This window comes from Rhipicephalus sanguineus, chromosome 7, assembly GCF_013339695.2.
Source record: "Rhipicephalus sanguineus isolate Rsan-2018 chromosome 7, BIME_Rsan_1.4, whole genome shotgun sequence".
Taxonomy (NCBI): domain Eukaryota; kingdom Metazoa; phylum Arthropoda; class Arachnida; order Ixodida; family Ixodidae; genus Rhipicephalus; species Rhipicephalus sanguineus.
The window spans coordinates 69010452-69024758 of NC_051182.1; the positions used below are offsets into that span (position 1 = coordinate 69010452).

Below are 14307 nucleotides of genomic sequence, written 5' to 3' on the forward strand. Positions count from 1 at the left end.
CAGCGCACAACTGTGAGAACTGTGATTAATGTCTTAATAGGACCTTTTGGGGTCCTAGTTGGTGCATAGTACTGACAAAAATTAACGCAATACAGACACGACACACAAGAAAGGTACACAAGGCACAAGCACTGTTTAACACAACTGCTGTGGACGAAACCATGGTCGGTCTTGACATGGTCATGTATGGCGACAACGAAACTGACTGAACTCCAAAAGTGCACGTGTGTCCAATGCTCACTCAGTCAAAGCGACGCTGCTTTCCACAAGCGTGGCAGATGCGATCATAGACAGAAACAAACAACGTAGCTTTGAAGGCACGTGCGCAGGGCGCGCGCGTGGATTGAAAACTGAACTACCGTTTGCCGCAACCGCCGTGCACGAAATGGCGGTCACTATCGACGCGATCATCGATAGTGACTATGAGCTCCGAAGGTGCGTGGCTCAGGCAGCGGTAGATTGAGGGCAATAAAGTTGTAAAAAAGGCAAGAAGCATTTCAGCGTTCCTGTCGATCTTCGCTTGCGACTATGGTGGAGCGAACTTTGGCACTTAGTTTTCAGTTGGCCTCAAGCGAAGCTTAAATTTGATGCGCACTTTCGCGGCAGCCAGCTGCGCCGTCTCTTATTGGTCCGTTCACGTGTGTCCCAGAAAGGCATACGTCAGTTTGTTTGAGGGAAATAAATATTTTGTGCATATATCGTTGTTTGAAAACGGATTTTGCTAGTTTTTTTATACGAAATATTGGGCGATACAAACATTTTCGCTCCCCCTTGAGATTCGTATCAGCGAGATTCTATTGTAGTTGAGAAACCCTACCTGCATTGTTTGTTTGGCCTCTCAAAGCCATTATAGGACCAATGTTTACACCTGGAGGGCTTTTCGGGACCTCCCCTTTGTTCTCTGTATGCCATGGAAAAAAAAATTTCAGGGGGGGGGGGACACAGATCCGGTGTGCCACCCCCTGACTATGCCACTGCAGAGAGGATGACATCAATAGCAAAGGAAGTAATAAAAATATTTACGTTTAAATTGTTTCAGGAATCTTGAAGCATATCGCTGAAATAATTCGTTGTTAGATGACTCACTGTTTGTTGTTTGTCATCGTGTTGTGGCCTCATTTGTCTTGAATACACCATCTTTCTCATCTGGCTGGATTACAGTATATTAGGCTTCTGCGAATAGTAAACTTTAGGTTTGAAGTGAATAGTGATTTGGTCGAATAACTTCGAATCGAATTTGAATAGTACCGTATTTACTCGATTCTACCGCGCCCTCGATTGTAACGCGCACCCGTTTTTCGCAACCAAAAAAAAAAAAGGTAATACATCGATTGTTACGCGTACCCATTTTTCGTGAGAGAAAAGAACAAAAAAAGTCCGTAGGAGTCAAACTTCGCACATTCAGCAGAACAAGTATTTGGGTTTTAAAGAACTAAAGTTTCAAAAAAGTAAAACACAGTCAAAAAGCGGGCCTTGCCGCTAAAACTGTCACCACTACGGCGGCGATACAAGTCGTGTAATGGATCAGTCCTTGTCGCTGTCAACGCTCTTTGATTTCGGGAAACCGGCCCTGCTTTGGTCCGCTGAAACCTTTTCGTGAAGTGTTGCTGTAAAAAATCTTCTTCTGTTTGCGCCAGTCTCGCATGCACATTTCGGGAACTCCGAATGACCACGATGCGGCCCGATTTCCGTCCGTCTCTGCACATGTAATAACTGTTCTTTTAAATGCGGCATCGTGGTGCACTCGTCGAGTATTTGGAGTCTGCACTTCCATACCGTCAATGCGAACGCAGAAGGGATGACAATCTCCTCAGCACACGTACGAACTGAAACAGTAAGCAGGAATGGCCGAGGTAGCCGAGGCGCGTAGGAGGCGGCCATTTTGAAATGCCGATGGCAATATGATAACCGAGTTTCTTTTTTTTTTTTTTTTCGGTACTCGATTCTAACGCGCATGCGATTTTTAGACTCGTTTTACCGGAAAAAAGGTGCGCGTTAGATTCGAGTAAATACGGTATATATCACATATTATAAAGGAAAATGAGCATATTTGTAATGACCCAAGTAACCTGCACAATATTTTTTAAAACTGAAACAAGGCATGTGCAAATGTCATTATTTTTGGTTCAAAGGGAAGTGCAAGCTACTTCGAATAGTAGCAGGATTTGACTTTCGGTAGAATGCAAGTGATAACCCGCAAAATATGTTACATTTTAAAATTTACTTTACTTAGAGCGTATAAGCCGGTATAGCGAGCTTTTAAACTTAAAAAATGAGGAATCGATGTGAGGGTACTTTGATCATTTAACCTCGAAGTAGGGCTTCACGGCAGTGCGGATTTCCCCTGGAAACGTGTGCTCGTGGTATCGCACCGCTACACGCAGTGAAACCACCTTTACAGGGGGTTACATGCAGTTTATGTCTGTATGTTAATTTCGATTGAAATTTAGAATTTAAATTCCTTTTGAAGCAAATTCGAATACTGTTATATTCGTTTGAATATTTGAACTGCTCCAATATTCGCACAAGCCTACAGTAGATGCTTCACACTCCTCGAAACATTGAATTCCAATTTACAGTACAGTGCTCATGACAAGTATATGCAGTTGCTCAGGATAACGTTAAGTTGCGGTGAATCTAGCCGCTACAGGTAATGTTGGCTCTGATGTAAGTGTTCAAGTCAAAATTGCACCGATATGACACAAACTGAAGACGATGGAAACAAGAGCACGTGCATTATGTAGTCCTAAATTGTCACGTTTCATTCCATAAGCAGTTTATGTGTATTACAATTATTTTGCTCATGAAAGGAAGTTCTGTCAGGAGTGCTAGTGATGCGTTCCTAATAATAGTCTTTAGCTACATGTTGGAGTCTGATCACCAGATCCATTGTGCAGTAGGAAGGACCACAGGTGTCAAAATTCATCCAGAGTCCTCCACTGCAGCATGCCCGTGGTTAAGACGTTACGGCAAGTAATCTCAGAATTGGAAATTTCACTTGCCGCAACTAATATCCTTCCCCCAATATGGTCCACCTCACATTGGAGCATGTCAGTATTGAATGTTAAAGGGGTCATGAACTGCCGCTGGGGCTTGGTGAAAAAAAAAAAAAAACGCATACTGCGTGAAGTAGACACTGCTAGGTACGAACAGCTTAGGCAAATCTTGGAGTCAACGAGAGTTTATAAGTGGTGCGCAAAGTCGCCATTTTCTCAGGCGCCTTCTTTTCCTACAGAGGCCTGTGCTCGCTCTCTTCAGAGCTGCCGGCGCCTGCTGTTTGACATCAAACAGCAGATAGCATGCTATTGGTCATCGTAATTCAAGAGCGGCGTTTGGATCACACACTTCTTTCCATATGGGAGCCACCATGTGCCGGCGTCGCTCTCCGCAGTCTGGTACAGTAGAACCCCGCTGTTACGTTCCTCACTGCTGCGTTTTCCCGGCTGTTACGTCGTTTTCCGCCGGTTCCGGCATAGCTCCCATAGGATACAATGTATTGGAAACCCCGCTGTTACTTCGTAACTGTCGGACCGTTCCCGTATGATACGTCGCGAAGTGCGCTCGGAGCCGACCGAGTGACTACCAAAGAGAGCCGCCATGGTGCATTTTCACGCAGCTTGGCCTCGTTTGACCGTAATACAGTAGAACCCCGCTGTTACGTTCCTCACTGCTGCGTTTTCCCGGCTGTTACGTCGTTTTCCGCCGGTCCCGGCATAGCTCCCATAGGATACAATGTATTGGGAACCCCGCTGTTACGTCGTAACTGTCGGACCGTTCCCGTATGATACGTCGCGAAGTGCGCTCGGAGCCGACCGAGGGACTACCGAAGAGAGCGGCCATGGTGCATTTACAAGCAGCTTGGCCTGGTTTGACCGTAATATTAGCCGCATGAGAGGCGCAAGCAACAGGATCTTTCAATTGATGCAAACAAAGCATGGCCTTCGAGATTCGCATTGCAAAGATGGCGTCTATGACGTATTGCTCGCGAAAGCAAGGCCTTCGAGATTGGCATTTACTATTGACAAAAGCATAGCCTTTGAAATTTGTATTGCACAAATATGGCGTCTATGACGTAATTGCGTGCGAAAGCAAGGCCTTCGAGATTGGCATTCACTTCTGCCATCGCGTTGCCGTAGACTCATCATCATCGTTATTTGTCGGAGCACGGGAGGAGTTCGAGCTGGTTGGAGCTCGCATGGTCGTGCGCGCGGTTCGCGGTCGGACTCGCCGCGCTGGTCGTGACTGCGTGTGCTTAGTTCTTTCATGCCTACAGCTGTTGGTGTTAAAAAAATCACATACGTTGATTACATTTCTGTGGATGAGGCCGTCCCCAGCTCCGCGTTTCTATCCATCGACTAGATCGCGGCTGGGCGCGCCAATTTTCGTGCTGCTCGTAAGCATTGAAATAAAATTCTGTACCACTAAATATTTTGTCGTTTTTCCTGTTTTTCGGCTCTTACGTTTCCCGTCTCTTACGTTTATTTCCTACGGTCCCTTCAAAAACGTATCAGCGGGGTTCTACTGTATTAGCCGCATGAGAGGCGCAAGCAACAGAATCTTTCAATTGATGCAAACAAAAGCATGGCCTTCGAGATTCAAATTGCAAAGATGGCGTCTATGACGTAACTGCTCGCGAAAGCAAGGCCTTCGAGATTGGCATTTACTATTGACAAAAGCATAGCCTTTGAGATTTGTATTGCACAAACATGGCGTGTATGACGTAATTGCTTGCGAAAGCAAGGCCTTCGAGATAGGCATTCACTTCTGCCATCGCGTTGGCGTAGACTCATCATCATCGTTATTTGCCGGAGAGCGGGAGGAGTTCGAGCTGGTTGGAGCTGGTTGGAGCTCGCGTGGTCGTGCGTGCGGTTCGCGGTCGGACTCGCCGCGCCGGTCGTGATTGCGTGTGCTTAGTTCTTTCATGCCTACAGCTGTTGGTGTTAAAAAAATCACATACGTTGATTACATTTCTGTGGATGAGGCCGTCCTAAGCTCCGCGTTTCTATCCATCGACTAGATCGCGGCTGAGCGCGCCAATTTTCGTGCTGCTCGTAAGAATTTAAATAAAATTCTGTACCACTAAATATTTTGCCGTTTTTCCTGTTTTTCGGCTCTTACGTTTCCCGTCTCTTACGTTTATTTCCTACTGTCCCTTCAAAAACGTATCAGTGGGGTTCTACTGTAACATTACACAATAGCCACACTCGTGCACAAGAATCACAATGGGAAGAGTGCGTTTCATACGCTTGGTCGAGGTCATGGCGTGCGTTGACGTAACTTCGCTCCCCTGTGCCACCCTTCCCTGTGCAACTTTCAGCACGCTTGTTGTGACAAGAAAAAGCGCTTAACCCTTTCACTTCCGTCGATGAGTACAGTCTTCATGAGATATTGTACCAAAATGACCGATGACCATACTCGTCATCAACAAAAATTGATCCCACATGGGACCAATGCTGACTACTGTTGTCACACTTGTGTTTCTTGACGCTAGATGGCAACCCTCGTCCATGTTGTGCCATTTGTGTATCAGCTTTCATCTTGTAGCCATCTTTAATTGTATTGCCAGGTGGCTCCCAGTTATCTTTTTTACGCAATTAGTGAAATAAAGGAAGCCCACTGAATTGAAAAAATGGTACCTTTTTTATTCAGAGAAAAAAAGCTCTACAAATTGAGCGAAAAAATTTTTTGAGTAAATTTGGTACAATCTTCTTTTTGCACGGTAGCAAAAGTGCTAAAGCGTGCCACAAATCCACGTAGTTCCACTCGTTCTTCACAGAGTCTAGAAATTTTGCGGCAATAAACTTTGATACTGAGGTCATTCGATGATTATTTTGAAAAGTGCTTTGGGACCCCATTAAAGCCTTAATTGTGTAATTCAAAGTACTACCTGTGCGCTTGCTGACCTCTGAACGTGGTCTATTTGTGTGTGTGGCATGCAGGCTCTGACTTGGATGGGGACGAGTACGTTGTCATTTGGGAGAAGTGCCTCTTCTTCCCCGGAGCAAACAGAACTCCCATGAACTTTTCGGACCGTAACCCCGAGCCCCATGGGAAGCAAATCACGGTAAGCCTTGATCATGATTGAATTGAGGCTTTAATGGCTAAGATGTGTCTGTTCAGGCAGCACACTTATAATCTACCGTATACACTGGACTAAGGGCTGTGCTCACGTAAGGGCCGCTCCCCCCCCCCCAACTTGGCAGTCCAAATTTTGAAACAAAATAAAAATATCACCAGCGTTGTCGCGTCTCGTGTACAGCGCATTTCGCGGGAGCCACGAGATGGCAATAGCTGTCCTGCGGCTTCATCACACGGTGCTGTGAGCTTCGGGCACACAGCACTATCTGGGAGATCTTGCTGCTTTTCTCGCTGGCGCCATTGATCCTTTGTGCCACCGTTCATTTTGACAACTGCCTATACACCAGATATCCCACCGAGATGCCAGATATCCCATGGTTAGGTATATATGGCACGATTAAATAGGTTTTTTTCATACGGGGATCGAAAATTGAACAAAAGTTTCACACTTCCGTGCAAGGGCTGCACCCCATCGATATCGCGGAAAAAAAGTGCAGCCCTTACACGAGTGTCTACGGTACTCTTATAACAGTTCTCAGTGGAGATTTTTGGTTGAGGTGGTTACTCTGTAGACGTTAATGTCGTTCTCATTAAAGCCTTAATTCACTTTTGGCTGGCCCACTTTGGTATTGTTCCACTTATAATATTATGCATTATTCGCCCGACATTATAATATCTTATTCGCCCAGCACCTCCACAAAAGTGGTTTATTTGACACAGAGCTCACGACCAGCAGAACAATGCACCAAGCACTCTCTAAGCTTGCACCTATATGCATGCCAACCTTCTTTGGACTTGTATGGCAGGAACTGTTAGTAAGTTGTTGCAGCTGCTCTATTTGTTATATGGCGTGTTAACAGCATTGCATGTTGCAGGATTGTCTTGGGGTGGTTGTGTGAAGTGTATTACAGTGTCAATCTTTACAGTGGCATAGCAACTACATTATACAGCTGAACAAACAAAAAGCGTAAGCACAACACTTAACTGAAGGACAGGTGATGGTTTGGAGGACAACGAGCACTTATGCCGATATGAGGCTAAGAGGAAGAAGTAAAATTTGGCAGGCGGTGTTATTGCACGCGGGAGATAGTGGTAGTTTATTTAGTGAATGGCTGTGAAGGAAATTCAACAATGGTGGGAGGGATTAGATGGCTTTGCAATAATATTTGGGCAGCACTTCAGGACAAAGGCAAACCAACTTGCCTGCTTAGCTGTTATCCTGAATTAAGCATCATTATCCAGGATTATGTACTAAGTTTGCCTATATCAAGGTATAGTAAGTACTGTCATGACGATACTATGCACTAGAGGCATGTTCCTCCAGCACTCATTTGCTGACCAGTGCCTTCATTAGTTGAGCAAATCTGCAATACAGAGAAGTGCACTTGAGTAATAGGAAAGGCGTGTGTTATGTTAGCACTAATGCTGCAAGCATAGTCCATTAGCGTTTTCTACCTCAACTTGTATGTCACCAGCATCACTGACAAAAGCTCTTTGCTGTGAGAACGAAGTGCTGCCCTACAATTTTACAGACATCCTGAGCAGTGATGCAATACTCTGCAGGAAAATCTGCATTTTGATCTTCGTCCTTCCACAGAGTGTACAGCAAAGTTGACTCAACTCTGCTGATTATTGTTAGCGTCATCTGATACCCAACTTATTGGCATTCTGCCTTTTCCAGTCTGAACTTGTACATGATAAATTACATGCTTTTGATTACTTGTAATTAGCAACACGTTTTAGTGATTTCATAATTGTGCAGTGACTTTGTGCACTTGGTAACGTTCACAAACTTTTTCATTAATTAGTTTCATGTAATCGGTTATTTGACGAGAACCTATACTAACATGCTGCATGACGTTATGTTGCCAACTGTAAGGTGTTCTTGCTCACAGAGTACCGAGATGTCAGCAAGGCTGCAATGTAACCATGCTGTTGTGCACAAAACTTTCCTGCATTACAAAACTGTGCTTCCTTTAGCATGCACATCAAGCGATTTTATTACCGCTGTGTAATAAATTTCTGGGGTTCTACATGCCAAAAATCGCGACACGATTATAAAACATGCCGTAGAGGGGGACTCCGCATTAATTATGGCCACCTGGTGTTCTTTAATATCCACATTAATGGAAGTGCAACTGCTGTGGCTGGTAATTGAAACCGTGTCATGAAACAAGCAACGAGCTATCACTGCAAGTTACCACTGCCAGTGCCATTACAAAGCAAGTGGGGTAGATAAGCAACTACTATTTTTAAAAAGCAATTATTGGCGAATAAAAACAAGGTGTGAAGGGTGAAGATGCAGTAAAATGCAGTGAAATGGCCGTTCTTTTTATTGTATTCGTACAAATATAAGTATCGTTACTAGAAACAGCATGAAAAAAATGAGACAAAAACGACACTGGAAGAAGTAAATTTTAGCACGGTCTTGTATTAAGCCTGTTGGAATGGTTTGCAGCACTTGTTCCTGTATGTTGTTCTTGTCTTGTAGTTGTTTTTTGTGCTGCTTCCAGTAATGAAACTATACCAATAGGCCTAATCCCAGGCCCTTTTAAAGAAATAAGTAATGGATAACTGTAGTAGGATTGATAGGCGGGCGAGTTGGAACTTATCCATCTTTGCGCAGCGCACAAAATTGACAACGCACACAAGAGCGCTTGTCCCGTCCTCTTCTCTAGTGTGGCTTGTCAATTTTGTGCGCTGTGCAAAGATGAATGGATAACTTCCCAGTAACTCCTCAGTTGCTCTCCTGGGGCAGTGATTCAGAGTAGTAATCAATTGCATTTTTTAAGGAAGCAATTGTAATTGTAATCGCTTACTTTTTCTTCTGTAACGTTTACAGGCCTGCCAGTCTCCAGTGTTTCGTGTAACGTAACATACCCTATCCCTAGGAAATTTACACATCACGGCGCACTAAAATGTTTGTTGATTTATTTCGCACGATTTTCAGTTTGGCACACATTGCTTGGTTCTGTAGTTTTGTTTGGCCAGGTGCATCTGAAAGGTTTCAGTAGTTAATACTGGTACACTTGTTATAGCCATTTCTAGCATCATTGCTTTATTAATCTTGCCATCTTTATTGTTCAGTGCTGCTGCATGTTGTCAATCTTGTGACACACGAGCACAATTGATACAATGACACGAGTGTGGTAACGTACTTAGCCTGTAAGCTTGTTTGACTAGTGACTGTGCTTACTGCTGCCATTGTGATATGAGTATGGCTTGTTTTGCTGGGTAGAAGTTAACTGCAACATAAAGGTATGTAGGTAGTCTTTTTGTTGTTGTTGTTGTTGAAACTAGCACAGTTAAATGGGATCCATCACTGAATGTTGCAACAGCCTCCATCACACATGGCCATCTCTTCTGTTCCCATTGCAGATTGAGGACATGATTCAATTTTTGTGCAATTACATCAAGAACGACTCCATCGGAATCCTCTCGAATGCACACCTGGCCTGGGCCGATCAGGAAAAAGAAGGAATTCACTCGCAGAAGTGCCTTGCGATAGCCGAAAAGATCAGCATCTGCCTCGACTTCGCAAAGAACGGCAAGACTGCCTTTCTCCGGCGCGAAGAGCGGCCCATGCTCTACCCGGACTTCATGGAGAAAGGTAGCCACAAGACTACGTACCGGTCGGACAGGGCACTCGGTGTCTTGTACCGAACCTGCCGTTCCCTGGAGGCCGCAGTTGGCAGGCTAGGTCACCGGCACGTCGATCCTGGCCGGTGCCAGGCACTCGCCGTACCAGGGTGGGAGGAGTACCGCGAGTCGGCGACGCAGGCCCTCACCGACTACAATACGAACCTCCGGCGAATATTGAACCAGTACGGCATCGGGTCCGAGGGCGAGGTGATGGCCTGCATGGTGAACACGTTCGACACCTACCACAACGCCCAGTCGGACAAGCTCAACATGGAAGACCTCGTCGAGAAGATGGTCAAGTTTCTCACGGTCACCACACGCGATGTCTTCTACGAGGACATCTTGAAGGAGATGCAGGACGGAGGCATATCCGATCAAGAGGAACTGCGCAGGAGGAAGCTTCGCAGGGCCTCGGCCTGGTACATGGTCACGTACGAGCACAGCGAGGAGAACTCCTTTTTCAGCTTTCCCTGGTGCATCGCAGACCTTCTCATTGAAATCTTGCGCAGCGCGGATGCAGAGGACAAGGTGTGGTGCCCGAACATACTGTACTGGAAGATAGACCACCTTGTCAAGGAGAACAGCGACCTTGCAGAGGACGACGGTCTGGACGCAGGTTGTGATTCATTCAAGACTGCCTTCCACATAATTGAGAAGTGGCTGAAAGAGGAAACGCTGCTTGGCCAGCACGAACCTGGTGCCCCGTCCAAGCCTGGACTGTGTTCAAACTGCCTGCTAGACATATACACAGAGTTTCTAGGAAGCAGGAAGCTTGCGCCCGTGGGCAAGATTGTCACGAGAAGGCGGCATGCCATGATGATGTCTGCAGCGGCCAAGGATGAGCCAAGTTCCGAGCCAACTGCGGAGCCATTGAAAGAGCAGAGTGCAGACAAACTCATTTCCAATAAGAAGGCTTCTACTCATGCCTGGCAGATTATAGATGGTTTTGTGGAGCCCCTATATTTGGACGAATCTGAAGGTGAGACCGATGACCCCGGAATGCCAGACCAGGGTGGACAAGTCGATGGGAACGAGCAGGACATTGAGGAGGTCACTCGTTCTATGGCATTGCTTCTGCATCAGCCGCAGGACGGGTGCGACTCCGGGCCGGACATCGGCGAGGACCCCAGCGTCGGCACTCTGGTGGTCTCGTTCCTGCGGTGGTGCCTGGAGCAGCACCGGCTGCCACGGGGGACGTGTCGTGTCGGCATCTGCGCGGGCGGCGGCTACGACTGCCAGACCCACAGGCTACCGATGGTGGCATTGCGGGCCTACAGTTCGCTGGCGGTGTCGCTCGACCCGTGCCACATCTCGCTGCCCTGTGACCCTGCGTACCACGAGCCACATCAGGAGATCTTCGAGCGAGATCCCGTCCGCATCCAGATAGCCAATCCGGCGATGGATCAGATGCTGAAGGAGAAGCTTAATGCGGTGAGATGTATTTCAGCTATCTGCACAATCGCTTTTAGCGGTATTTAGATTATCATTATTTTAACAAACTTTGGGCTTCTGGTGATATCGTGAATGTGCAAATGTCATTATACAGGGTGCCCTAGCTAACTCTAGCACACTATTTGTGTATTTTACATAATTGCTCAATTAGGCAGCATTAACTAAATTCCAAAGCAACGAAGCTAGACAAAAAATTCCATTTAAAATGTTTCACTCTGCAAAACATCCAATTAAGCAGTTCAAGCATTCTCTCCATTAAATATTAGTGATACCTTCTTAATGAAGATGGCTGAAAAAAAAACAAAAAACACATGACATGCCCACTTGTGCGCTGTTATTGCAGTGCTTCCTAACGTTGCGCGTGCGAACGACATGCTTGTGGCAGTTCATGACAGCTACAAGCAGGTGTAGCGGTTATCGCTTGTGCTGCCATAAGCCAAAGGTGCATCACTGCACAACCACTGTCATCATTGCTGGGCTATCGCTTTTTAAGCGGCAGCACACACGGCCAAATGCTATGGTAGTTTGTAACTGGAACATTAGAGACTGCAATCACGGTGTGCAGGTGGGCATTTCACGTTTTATAAGGGGGTGTGAATTGCGGGTGAAAGAACAGCTTGCCGACGGTGGTGACCCAGCCTACAACCTCTGTATTGTGTGTCAAGATGTGCTACTAAATGAACTGTGGTGGTGGCGGTTCTCCCATCTACTTTGTTGAATATTCCTGTATGTGTAATCCTGGGAGAATTATTCAGACACTCCTCTAGGCGTGAAACACACTTTGCCATGTTGCAGCTGGCCAACAAACCCTCGCCTGCTGCCTAAAGGTTCTGGGACAGGACGCTCACTGTTATCTCCTGGCTTCATTAGGTTCATTATTTCATTGCAAGGGTCTTGTCCAGGCAGCTTGGATGCCTTTAGGCAGCATGCGTGGCTTTGTTAGTCAACCGCCAGCTTGTAAAGAATACATGCTATGTGATGCCAGCTGGCAAAAAAGAATTTTCCATGACTACCTGTGGTGCTGGCTAAGGAGCACGGGACAAGAAGTAGACAGGACAAGCGCTTACTTTGTTTGGCGATAGCTAGGGCAGGAAACGAATGTGTCAGCATGCCATCAGTTCTTTTATCTAAGAAAGAGTTTGATTGTTTGGCATAGACAGCAAGTGTCCATTTACCTTCTTTTGTTTCTTCTTGCAGCTTCAGATGAGTGTTTATATATGAAGTAAGCGCTTGTCCTGTCTGCTTCTTGTCCCGTGTTCATTCGCACGCTATAGTTTCTGAAGTACAATGAACTAGTAGCACCCCCAAATGTCCACCCTTCTGAAGTGCTGGATAATACTTCCACGATTATACACGTGCAGAAATTCTGTACAAAGCTGACGGGAGAATGACCACCATCATAGCTCAGTTGGTAGAGCCTCGGACGTGTAATTCGAAGGTTGTGGGTTTGGTTCCCGGCGGCGGCAAGCTGTTCTTTGCCCAGTTAATTTCTCTAAATGGCAAAGCTTGCACTAAGTTGCGCGAAGCTTGAAACGGCGAAGCTGGTTGATGATCTGAAGTCTAATTTGGTTGCTTCTAGGTTGTTGCTAGGTTTTAGCTAGGTGCTGCTAGGTTGTTTCTACGTTATGTTAGAGCTGATAAAACTTCAAAACCAGCACTATAAACTTGAGAAAAATAGCACGTTAGGACTCCGGCAATGATTCTGAACGCAGAGAGCTTCGAGGTAAATCACAGACAGTCAGACACGACACGAATGTCCAAACTCCAGAGGAAGGAACTCTCGCTGAAACCGAGCATTCGCACCTCCTGTAGATCTAGGCACGTAGTCGTTCGTGTAGGGCTTCCATCGCTTCGGGGTCTTCTCGCAGCCACCGTTGCCTTTCCCGTTCCCTGGTATTTCCTCGTAGGTAACGCTGAAGCACTCTGTACAAAGGCTTCAGCGAAGCTGAAACGTGCAGCCAGGGTGTTTATCACTGGGTTAATCCCGATTGTTTATTAAAGCTTTTCTCAATTACTGGTTAGGTCTGTCTAGATATCTTAATTGGTGTTTGCCGCCGGTCTGTTGCCTTCATTTTTTGTGGACCAGCGGTGAGTAGTGGGATTTGTTTGCACAATTTCTGTGGCACATATCCGTTCATGAGGATGAGTTCTTTGTATACATTTGTACACACCAAAGTTTTTACGGACTTCTTAAACAGCTTAGCTGTTAGTAATGCCACCTATGCTTTCCTCGGCTTCATCTGTAGGTTTCATTAGGATGTCTGCTATAGTGTTACATGCATGACATCAATCACTCTTGCAATAACACAAGTGCCAGCCGTGCATATTGACGGAGGGGAAAGCGCTTGAGGCCCGTGTGCTTAGATTTACGTGCACATTAAAGAGCTCCAGGTGGTCGAAATTTCCGGAGCCTTCCAGTATGGCGTCTCTCATGATCATATCGTGGTTTTGGGATGTTAAACCCCAACAATTATTATTATGCCTTGCATATTCCCACTGTGCATTGATAGGCTTTTCAAAAATATTCCCGTTCTTTTTCCTTTTTGCCTCCAGGTGCGACAGCTGCTTATGCGCTGGACGGGCGTACAGGACGTTCAAATACAGCATCAAGATGATTACGACAACACGTATATCGTAGTGACTGCGACGGGCAGAGACTGGCAGATCTGGTTCTTGGAGGAGCTGCTGTTACAGCGATGGCTGCCACAGGCGATCGACTGTGGAGACCTCCTCAAGTTTCTGAGGGACAATCCCCAGGCTGGCCAGGCAAAGCTGGGCTCCCGAAACTTGGCATCTACCAGGCGCTAGCGATCGCTGCCCCCGACATTTTTGTGATACGGCTCCACAGCAATCTCGTCAGTATGCATAGACTTGAAGCAATCGGCAGTGGTCGGAAACTGTCGATAACAAGGTGACAGAAGTTGCCGTGCAAAGCCTGTGTACCTGTGTACGAGTGTACAGAGTGCTGTGTACTTACTGAAATGTGCAATTTGTACAGTATTTGCATTTGTGATATTTTAAAGGTGTTTGTCTACATGGCAGGGTATTAAACGTTTCCTTGTGTGCACATGCTATTACTGGGCAGTGTGCCGTTTTGAGCCGTTTTGTGGCAATTTTGTGCTTTGCAGAACTTGT

General features: G+C 46.1%; 1 protein-coding gene across 1 annotated transcript in view; it reads left to right on the plus strand.

The window, feature by feature from the left end:
* LOC119399513 (uncharacterized) overlaps nucleotides 1–14045 on the plus strand; it is a 39086-nt gene extending 25041 nt beyond the window's left edge. The window contains exons 11-13 of the mRNA XM_037666317.2: nucleotides 5940–6064; nucleotides 9457–11151; nucleotides 13726–14045. Of these exons, the coding sequence (XP_037522245.2) occupies nucleotides 5940–6064; nucleotides 9457–11151; nucleotides 13726–13980 (2075 nt within the window). The 3' untranslated portion in view covers nucleotides 13981–14045. The remainder of the gene's footprint in view (nucleotides 1–5939; nucleotides 6065–9456; nucleotides 11152–13725) is intronic.
* The last annotated feature ends 262 nt before the right edge of the window (nucleotides 14046–14307 follow it).